This window comes from Aythya marila (assembly GCF_965140915.1).
Source record: "Aythya marila genome assembly, chromosome: 6".
Taxonomy (NCBI): Eukaryota; Metazoa; Chordata; class Aves; order Anseriformes; family Anatidae; genus Aythya; species Aythya marila.
The window spans coordinates 10,155,671-10,166,368 of NC_139047.1; the positions used below are offsets into that span (position 1 = coordinate 10,155,671).

At 54.4% G+C, this 10,698-nt stretch overlaps 1 protein-coding gene across 1 annotated transcript; it reads right to left on the bottom strand.

The window, feature by feature from the left end:
• Positions 1 to 6,324: 6,324 nt before the first annotated feature.
• ARL4C (ARF like GTPase 4C) lies at positions 6,325 to 9,730 on the bottom strand. Its single transcript, XM_082762856.1, has one exon. The coding sequence runs from the start codon at positions 9,587 to 9,589 to the stop codon at positions 9,011 to 9,013; it is 579 nt and encodes a 192-aa protein (XP_082618982.1). The 5' UTR covers positions 9,590 to 9,730; the 3' UTR covers positions 6,325 to 9,010.
• Positions 9,731 to 10,698: the final 968 nt, after the last annotated feature.

The following is a 10,698-nucleotide window of genomic DNA, read 5'->3' on the forward strand; positions in this document are numbered from 1 at the left end:
TGCATCTTCTTAAGCAGGTTTACCTTTCAGCTCTAACCACCGCTGGTCCCTCGTGCTTGCAGCTACGTTTCGTCGACAGGACCAGGCTTTTCAGGAACGGCCTTTAGCAGTGTCCTGGGGGCTCACATCAAGAGGAGAAATGTGCTAGGTTCTCTCTGTTCTACTTCTGAACACCTTCCCCTTCCTTTCAATGCTTCACCATGCCTCAAAGAGTAGCTAAGCTGTAGATTTTCAATTATTTTGTGTCTTTATCCTATTTATGCATTGCAGGACACTAGAAACAACTGAGAACCGAATCTGTCTCTCGAAGTCACAGCATACAGTGTAAGGACCCCAGACGTTTCCCTGCAGTCAAAAATCTCCTGATATTTCATACATTAAATTGATATATGGAAGCTGTTCTCTTGCTGTTACATTTTTTCACAAGCTATGTATTTACCCTTGCTAGGGCTCCTCAAAGAAAAATGTGTCAGGGCTTCTGGCTCATGCCAGCAGCGTGTGGTTTCTTGAGAGTGAGTCATTGCATTTGCAAGGCTTGAGCTTGAACTGGAAGCTGGATTTCTGTGCTGTTCCTGGGGACTTGCCTACAGCCAAAAACTACTCCGAGGTATGCGGGGATGCAAGGGAATACAGGTCTTGGGTGGACTGGAGGAGAAAAGTATTCGTTTTTTTCCCCGCTTAGTGATTGCAGCCACAGTGGGCTGCATGAAACCAGAAAAGGAGGCTCAGCCTACAGGGTCAGGGGAGGGTCCCCAGATGAATTAGGCCACCTGGGATAATCAGGACTGGCTATTCTGGGTACAGCAGAGCCTCAGGAACAGTGCTGAGGAGAATGAAAGACAGATTCCCTTTTCCTCATGCTCTCTCTCTCATTATTATCTGCACATAAATTATTCACATTCTTTGCAAGCCGAGTCCTGTCTTGACTGAAGGAGTTCAGATTAGCAGAACCCAACAATTTTCTGCATATTTCATGATAAAAGAAGCTCCAACTGGGCCAGAGATTAGGAGCAGGAGGAAAAGGGATAGGATTTCTTCTGATGAGAGTTTCCTGAGATTTCTGGACTCGTGATAGCAGGGACTCCTGCATACCCAGCCAGAAAAAGGCCACGGCATGGAGAGGATGGAAGGAGATTCCCCCTGGGCAGCTTGGGGAGCTGCCACGCAGACAGAGGAGCGATGCTGGGGATCACACGCTCGCCTTCTGCCCTGCTCGGATGCCAAGGTAGATTTCATTATATACATTTAGTAACAGAACCTGCCTTAAAAATAATTCCAGATGAAGAGCCATCTCAAAGCAAACGTGAGCCATTCCGGCACTGCTGTTTCAGCATTACCCAAACAAAGAGGCCAGTGCTGCTTGGTTCCTCCCCGCCATCCCCCTCCACCTCCCTCGGTGGCGTTTTGCCATCAGCATTTCCATGGAGTGGCTCATTTTTTTTACCAATTATCATTTTTGGGTGGCGAGGGAGGAGGAGCACCAGATGGTTTCCAAGCAGCTCCGTTATGTTACAGGCACCAACGTTTTGGGCAGGGCTTCTCTCACCCTGGTTTATTGATCACCAAGCATATGGGGACCCCAAACGCAGCAGAGGCTCCCAGGCCCCATTTCAGTGCAAAGAATGCCAGAACTCAGTTTTACAGAATTCACAGAAATCGCAATTTCTGTCTAGGGGAGATTTATGTGCTCTTCCCCCCCAGTCTCCAACATGCATGTATGCTCAAGCACAAGTGACCCCTAAATACACCTCAGCTGTCCTTCTGGGTACAGTCTCTGCCTGATCCATATATATAAGATGTACCCTGGACTAATTTGCAAAGTTTTGCAAGGAACTTTAACCCTCATCCAGGGCTAAGGCAGCTTTCAGCTTAAAATAAGCCAGTAAATCACAGCAATGCTCTGCTCAGCTCAGAGCATCCTCAGAGGTTACAACCCCTCAGACCACGGCGATAAAACTCCAGCAGGGCTCGCAGTTCCCAAAACAGCCCCTTCAGTGACCTCCCAGCAGGTTTATGGCCTTATCCTCCACCGCTCCCTTCAAACACTGTCCCACCAACGCCTCTCGTCTGCAATCAGGCTGGTTTTCCCCCATTCCACCCCGGCAATTGCTACGGACACAAAGCAGGCAGGCTGTAAAGAAATGCTGATGCTAAGGTTCAGTAAAACAGCTTTGCTCCCTCCCCTACCGTCTTTGCTCTCCTTGAGTTTTGCAGGGAGCCAGCAGGAGAGGGAGGGAGGAGGGGGCCCCAGACGAGTTCTTTGTCCTGCTGAGGTTTTGTGGCCGGTGAGGGGGTGATTCATCATGGAATTATTTCATCCCTTTCCAGCCTCGGCTTACTCTTTCCATCACGCCCTTGTGACGAAAAGATGATGATGGGCAGCACCTTTAGGGACGCTGGGCTGGGTGGGAAGACAGCTGGGTTTGGTGCCAAAAGCTGCAGAAAAATTGTCAGGGAAGGGGTTGTTCGATTCCCAGTTAACCTCCAGTCCCAGCCCCAGATGCCCTGGGGCTGCTGGAAGTCCCACAAGAAATGCAGCAGATCCCAGAGGCTGAGCCCAGGAGCCATCCCCTCCTCTCATCCCTTTCTGAGACCTGGGAATTGCACAGCCAGGGCCAAAGGCCATTTCTTCTGGGGATGTTCACGAGCTACAAGGCTTGGGTGGAGAATAAATTGCACACAACAAGAATGGTGTGGATTAGCATTATTTTTCCATTTTTTTCCTACAATCCCTTGTCGTCTGGGCACCCACCACCAATTTATGACAAATTCCTCCTTCTCAGGTGGTTTCTAAAGCTGGCTGGGAATGAGCACAGTCCGTCCTGGGAGGATGCAGTGGGCAGGAAAACGTTGTAAAGCTGCAGCATTGCCATTCCTCCTCCGGCCTTTGGAGATTTTACATGGGCAGCAGAAGCCAGAGAATGGGGAAGTTGCCAAGTAGTTGAAAGGGTCCCCTTGTTAGAAGGGGTAGAGAGTGCAAGCAGCAAGGGAGGGGGCTTTCCGAGAGCTGTTTAAACATTAGCCAGCACAACAATTGCCCTGTGTTCCCATTTCCCATTGCCACTTTTTTTTTTTTTTCCTTTTTTTTTTTCCACCTCTGTGCTCACTCGAAACCACAGCAGGGTTGAGCAAGCCGGGATACCCTCAGCCAGCCCAGTGCGAACGGGGAATGTCACCCTGAGCACCACGGGCTGGAGCCACAGAACGGGACAGGACCGAGCACAGGGGGGATGGCACAGCAAGGGGACCACCCTGGTGCCACGGCATCGTACCCAGTGCCCAGCTCTGCTTTCCCTGGTCGAGGAGCCGCTTGCACTGGGAGGCTGGTGGGGTTTCAGAGAGCCACCACTCGTAAAATTAAGTCAGCGTGGCACGGAGATGCTGGGGGTTGGACCTTGGCACGGCTCCGCTGCCCGCAGCACAAGCAGGAGTGCCTGCCTTGATCTCCCACTGCCCCAATACCACTCAAACCCTTTCCCCAGCGTGTGAGAGACATAAATCCTATGCATTAAGCATCTTTAGGATGGGGATCTGAGTATCGTGACAACACCCATTTATTTTTTTTAGCCTTGGGAGTAAGAAAAACACTAGCAACCCTCCCTTACAGACCCACAGCAGCGCCAGATGGGACCAGGAGCTTCACATGGTGCACCTCTCTCCCCAGACACCAGCTTTTGGGAATCCTCCAGCCCCAGCACTGGGTCACAAGAAACTTCCCAAGCTGACAGCAGCCCGTTTCAGCTGCAAAATTTGGGAAACACCAGGCCAAAGTAACACTAACAACACAATAATAATTTTGCTGGGTGAGGTGGGCTCTGCCTCCCATTCCCTGGTGTTTGCCAGCACCCCGTGGCCATGGGCGCAGAAACACTTCTGGCAAACTCCTCATCCTGATGTTTTTTTTGCAAGCAGCTTTCCAGGAGATGCCATTAGTCAGGACTGTCAGGGAGGGAGGACAAAGAGGTCGTTAGTGCTGATTCAATGCCCCAGGGCACAGGGGATTATTGCTGCTCACCTGGCCGCTGGGTATGGCTCCAGCGCCAACACCTGCAGGGTCGATGGGCTCATCACTCACCTGCCACCAATATCTGAATGTAGTTGTGGAGAGTTGCTTTTTTATATAAGGTTTCCTCACTTAAATATCTGATGGAAGCAAACACAAGCTAAGCTGAAATAAAGAGTGCTTCCTTGGAGCAGATATTCCCAGACTATTCTCTCCATATTCCCTACTCATCACAAATTGCCTTCGTTAAGTATATGCTCGTGCTGAAACATCTCAATTTTGTCCTAATGGGTGAGTGCTCTCTCTTTTTTATTTTATTTATTTATTTATTTTGCCTGATATACTTGTGAAGTGCCTGGCGTCCTGCAGACCTGACTCATGGCAGTGGCCTTTTGCTGCTCATACAAAAATCGGGGGTAATTCACGCTGAAGAAGCTCTGGGATGAATGAAAGCAAAGCAAACAGGGCCTCAGTTTGAATCAGCAGGTTGTTTTTCTTAGCCTATTCCCAAGAGATGGTCATCCTCACGCCACCCAAACCTTGAGCAAAAGTACCTCGTGCTGTGCAGAGAAACATCTCTTTGCACTGCACCGTGCTCCAAAGCTTCGGTGCTCTAGGAATTACATGAACCGAGATGATCCCTTTAAAGATACTTGCTTGGGAGCAAATCCCATTTGAAATAAAGCAGAGGGATTTAGCTTAACAAGGCAAATTGGGGAGGAAGGGAGGGAGAAGGATGTGCTCAGCTGAGAGAGCAGGAGGCAAGGCAGAGGCAGAAAGTGCAGACGAGGAGCTGCAGGGCTCTTGGGATGAAGGAGGCATCATGAAACGATGTGCAGGAAAATGTGGGGCACGCCAGGATGCTGGAGGGGTTTCTGAGGCAACTAGCTCATCTCTGAGCTTATTTCTGTCCCAAAAACCATCAGCTGGAGCAAAACCCCCTGAGATGGGACACTTCTTGTAGTTTCTTGCCCTTTGAGTGATAGAAGTCGCAGAGCCCTGGTGCAGCGGACACCCCAGCTGCTTCCTGGCTGCTTTTTCCCCCTGGGGCACTGCCTGGTGTCCTGGGCCCCACACACCATCAGGGTCCCAAAAACTGTGGTGCTGGGGGCCACAGCCCCAGCGTTGCTGGCTGTTTTGCTGGCCTCCCTGCTCGGGGAGATGGTGCAGCAGTATAAATCAGGGCCGGAGCGCTGCTTCGGGGCACTGTGAGGTCAGGGAGCTCCTTGTGCAAGGTTTTCATGACAACTGGCCCAAACACACAGAGCCCCTGCTGACAGAGGCACTCCCCAGCCAGGAGGAGAGGCTGCGTGGCCTGAAGGAGGACGTCTGTCCGTGCAGCTCAAGGCACGAGGAGTGGCTTTAGGGTTAGATAAATTGCAGGACACCCCTGCTAAGCCCCCCTGCTCGCAGCCCGAGGGCAGCAGACCTTGGTGAAGCCACACACCGAGCCCCAACCTCTCAAAACTTACAGCCCCAACCCTTCTGGCTGTTTCCATCGCAGAGCCCTGCTCAGGGATGGCTCCTTCCCTTTGCACCAGGGCCTGGTCCTGCAATGCACACAGCACATCCTCGCACCCGGGCGTGCTGGAGCCCACGCGGGATGAGCTTTGGGCAAACCTCTCGCAGGGTTCGTGCTCGCTCCGTGCCCCGTCAGATCGCACCATCACCGCTCCCACTCGTTTCCTCGCCAGCTGCAAAGTCACCACTTAAAAATATATAAATAAATAAAATAGAAAAAGTCGTTTACCACCCGCTCTGGCTCTCGTCTCCGAGATGTCACCCAAGCTTCCTGTGTCAGCAGCCACCCGGGAGCAGGGGCCGCCTGCAGCTCAGCTCAGCCCAGCAGCATCCTGTTCCCAAATGCCTGCCCGGCGCCTTAACCCCTGCAGCCCCAGCTGTGCCCCTGCCTGCACCACAAAAACCCCGACCTCCTCCAGCAAACGAAAGCAAGACCTCACTCCTCTGAGGGCCGTGAAGTACCTTCACGTAGGTTTAAAACAAAAAAGGAGAGGGGAAGAAAATAGCCACGGCAGAGAAGTGTTCTCCCCTTTTACGCACGGGAGCGCAGATGCTGAAAAATCAGGTGGCTTGCCAAAGGTTTTGGAGTTCATCCACTGCAGAGCTTTCCATGCTCCTGATGCCCCAGAGGATGGCCTGTCCCAGGGTTTGTCCTTTGGGCTGCTGGCCCAAAAGCAGGTCGCTTCTCTGTCCCGGTGCCCAAGGGAGGCAGGAGCAACCTCCGCCGTGTCGAGCTCTGGGAAGCGGCCCTAAAATGCGGTGCTGACAAGGAGAAATAAGCGGAGGGACACGTGTTGGTTTTTGTTTGTTTTTTATCAGGCCCTTTCATTGTATAAATAATTTATTTCAGTTCACAGCATTATGTCTGCATCTTTTTTTAAAAAAAGAGGAAAGACAGGAGGGACAGAGACTGACGGGCAGGGGCAGGGCTAAGACACAGGCAGCAGGATTTCCAACACTGATGGGCACACGGCGAGGTACCTCGTGGAGTGAGACCCGTACCTCATGACGTCGGCTAAAATAAAAAAAAAGGGGTCATTCAAACAGGTTTAGAGGACACACAACCTCGCAAAACGCTCGGCTCGTTTTCAGAGCAACAACCAACACGGGCAGTCAGTCCCCTTTAGCTGCTGTTCTGCTGAAGCACCTCTTCTTCTAGCCCACCGTAGGCGACGCTCATCTTCACACAGGAAAACCAGCACGCAGTCGTGAAACGTTACGGAAATACCACGGAAGCCATTAGCTACTAATTGGAGAAGTACTTTTAATTATTGCAGAAAGCCGAGCTGGTGGGAACGGCACCCCGACAGCATCCCGCCTGCCTCGGCTGAGCCTTGGAGCACGCGAGCCGGGCGCGTGCCTGCAAGCTCGGCCAAAAAGCAGTCCCATCTCCGAGGGGATGCTCGGTGCCAGCAGACCCAAGATCCACACCTTGACGGCGAGGAGGCAAAACACACAACCAGCGCCCACGTTCGTTCTTTTTAAGAGGTGGCGGGCAAAAGGAGTTCTGTGTTTTGCCCCTGGAACGGGTCACTCACCAAAAAAAAAAAAAAAAAAAAAGGTTTAAGCGTTTGGCTTCTGTGGCATCAAAAATAAATATTTTGCTCTCTCTCCCAACAGCAAGTACCAAAGTGTTCCAGGTGAAGACAAAGCAAAGGAAACCCAACGAGGCAGGCACAGAGCCTCCTAAGCTGATGGGACCAGCCCACTCGCTCCGCGCACAGGTCGGGACTCGTGTAGGAACTCAAATCCCGCAAAAAAAAAAAAAAAATAACAAGAGACGTACTGCTTGGCCGCAGCGTTTGTTTTCTGACAAAATGCCATTGGAAAGGTACCGCGCTCGTCGCTGCAAGGGGAGAATCAACTCCCTGAAACCTGAGGGCATTTTTTTTTTTTCTTTGTCTGCTTGGTGGCTTCCTTGGCTGTTTCGGGGAGGGTTTTCGAACAGGCATGCTGGTGGAAAAGCACCACAAACTCCTGCCTGCCCGGCTCTCCCTCCTGTCTGTGGGCAACGTGGGGAGCAGAGACCCTGCTTTTGTCCCGCAGAGAGCTGGTTCCCGGGCCAAAACGCTGCCACCAAATGGCTTACGGTCCCCAGGGCCCCCAGCCTGGCCTGATCCCACCTCGGTGCCCAAACATTCACCTGCTGGCAACCGGGGGCTCTCTGCTTTCCATCAGGTTTAAATCTTCATAAAAAAATAACCTCCCCCCCGCCTCACCCCCTCTGTCCACACCCCATCGTTTCCCCGGCACTGCCGAGTCCCCTTTTCCTGCCGCATTTTGCAATCTTTTTGCAGGGTTTTGCAAGCTCTGCCCATTTCACCCGGCAGCTGTCCGTCCTGCCACGACCTCCCCGAGCTCCCGTTTAACAAGCGCTGCCCCAGCCTCCCGCACCAGCTGCAGGGCAGCACGGTGACCGGTCCACCCAGTGGTGTACAAAGCTTTTTTTTTTTTTTTCTTAAAATCTGTATTTTGGGTCACCCCGAATGGAGCATATTAGCACCTTGGCGCATGCCTGGGCACAATAAAGACCTGCTCGTGGCTTTGCTTCAGGAGAAGCCACAACCACGCCTTTGAGAACAGAGACTCCTGGATGCCCCTCACTTCACCCTTTTTTTTTTTTTTTTCTTTTTTTTCTTTTTTTTTTTTTTTAAGCAAACAGCTTAAAGCTCAGCACCAGTCACCAGCTGCTACACACCCCCAGCCGCTGCGGCATTACTGAAGGCTGCCTGCCCTTGTGCTCTGCACTCATCTGCTCCCTAAAACACCAGCCCGCGGGGTTTGGATTTGTCCCCTCGGCCGGGGTTTGTCCCCATGGCTGGGGTTTGTCCCCTCATCCGGGTTTTGTCCCCTCGGCCATCTCCCCCATTTTACGCTACTCCAGCCCCCCGGCGAGGGATGCAGGCAGCCGAGAGCCGCCCTCCTTGCTGGCTGACCTTGCATTAAAAGCTCCAGGCGCGCGTTCGCCCTCTCTCAAATGCACTTTAACAGGGTCCTGCCCTGTTCACCCCTTGGCCTCCGCGCCCCGCAAGGACGGAGGGGCGCTGGGGGGGCCACCCCGGCTCCACGGGCTCTCGGCCGCCCGCGGCGTCTTGTCCCGCTCAGAGCATCTCCAGCCCGGCCAGGGGGGCTCAAGGCATCTCCAGCCCGGCCAGGGGGCTCAGGGCATCTCCAGCTCAGAGCCCAGCAGCCACCCCGTGCTCCACGCCGCCCTCCGGCCGGGGAAAGAGTGGTGGGCAAGGGGGAAGAGCGGGAGAAGGAGATCCTGGCTCTCGCCCGCAGTCAGGATCAGGGCTTGGCTAGCAGGAGCGGTATTGTTATCACCGCTATTGTCGTCGTTTCGTTTGGAAAGGGACAAAAAAAAAATAAAAAGAAGGAGAAAAAAAAAAAAAAAAAAGGAAAACACAAAAAACAGGATCGCTTTGGTTCTCTCTCCCCCTCGGTTCCTTTGTCTGCATTCCCACCCGTCCACGCGTCTGCGGGCTTCTACCGCTTCTTCTTCTGCTTGAGGGACTTCCTCCGCTTCAGGATCATCTCGTAGAGCTTGTCCATGCCCTCCGTCAGCCCCTCGCCGATGATGGCGCAGGCGGGCTGGATGTGGTAGGTGGTGGAGGGGGTGAGCTCGTGCAGGGCCAGCTGCTTCTCGATCTCGGCCACCGGCAGGGACTTGGGCAGGTCCTGCTTGTTGGCGATGACCAGCAGCGGCGTGCCCTGGTTCTCGGCGAACTTGGTCACCTTGTGCAGCTCCGTCTTGGCCTCCTCCAGCCGGTCCACGTCCACCGAGTCCACCACGTAGATGATGCCGTCGGTGCAGCGGCTGTAGGACTTCCAGAGCGGGCGCAGCTTCTCCTGGCCGCCCACGTCCCAGAAGTGGCAGCTGATGCCCTTGGCCGTGCCGTTGCTCAGCCGGATCTTCTCGGTGTTGAAGCCGATGGTGGGCACGGTGTTGACGAACTCGTTGAACTTCAGCCGGTACAGCACCGTCGTCTTCCCCGCCGAGTCCAGCCCCAGCATGACGATGTGCAGGGACTGGAAGGCGGAGATGTTGGACGAGATGTTCCCCATGGCCGCCCGCGGGGCGCCCCTCGCCGCCCGCCCCCCCCTCCTCCTCCTCCTCCCCTCACAACCCGGCGCCCATGGCCGCGGCCCGGCCCGGCTCGGCTCGGCCCAGCCCGGCTCGGCTCGGCCCTGCTGGGCTCTCCTGGGCTCGGCAGGGCTCGGCTCGGCCGCTGGCGGCTCCACGCCGAGCCGGGGCTCGGGGACTGCCGGCCGCCGCCTGCCGCCCCGCCCGGGAGGAGGGGCCGCGCCGCCGCTTCCCTCACGGCCTCCTGCCCTCCTTCCCTGCCTCTTTCCCTGCCTCTTTCCCTCATTCCCTGCCTCTTCGCTGTTCCTCCCAGCCGAATTGCTCGGGAGGTGACACTGGGCACTGTTTTCTTGGTGGAAATGCCCACGAGCTCCTTGGCACGGTGTCACCTCCTTGGCACCGTGTCACCTCCTGGCACCGTGTCACCTCCACGCGCGGCGTGTGGCGTCACGCAGGTGCAGGGCTGGCTATGGGGTCAAACACCCACCCAGCACACCCTTTGTCCTCCATCGGATAATCGCAGCTTTGCTTTGACCCAGGTGCTGTGCCAGCTCCAGGGGGAGGAGGTCGCGAGGGCTCCCTCCGAGCTCGGTGGCACTGCACAAAGCCAAACCCGCAGGGTGGCGATGCCCAAACCACCACGTCCTGAGCGAGGGCTCAACACGAGAGCAGGGCAGGATCAGGGCTGTGCCACAAGCTCTGGGAGTAGCTGGATTTTACTGAGGGCTTACAGCAGGCTTAACACCCTGCATGGATAAAGGACAGCACTGCCAGCCCCGGGACACCCTTTGGGAAGCCCTCTCCCCTCCATCACCTCTACAGCAGGAGCCAAAGCTCCCCTCCCTTGCTCCTCTTTCATTCCCACTGCTGGAGACAGATCTGAGGCTCAGGTTGAAAGGCTTCCCTGTCGAAACAGGCCACCAAAATTTCTTTCTCCCAACAGCCGAAGTCGAAGGGCAAGCTTCCCCTCTTTTTTTTATTTTTTTTTTCACCCCAGCATTGATTGTGAGTTATAAATAAAGGCGAGATGAGATAGACAGGCTGATCAAACCTAGGGGATGTTCGAAAAAATGGCCTTATATCAGATGAT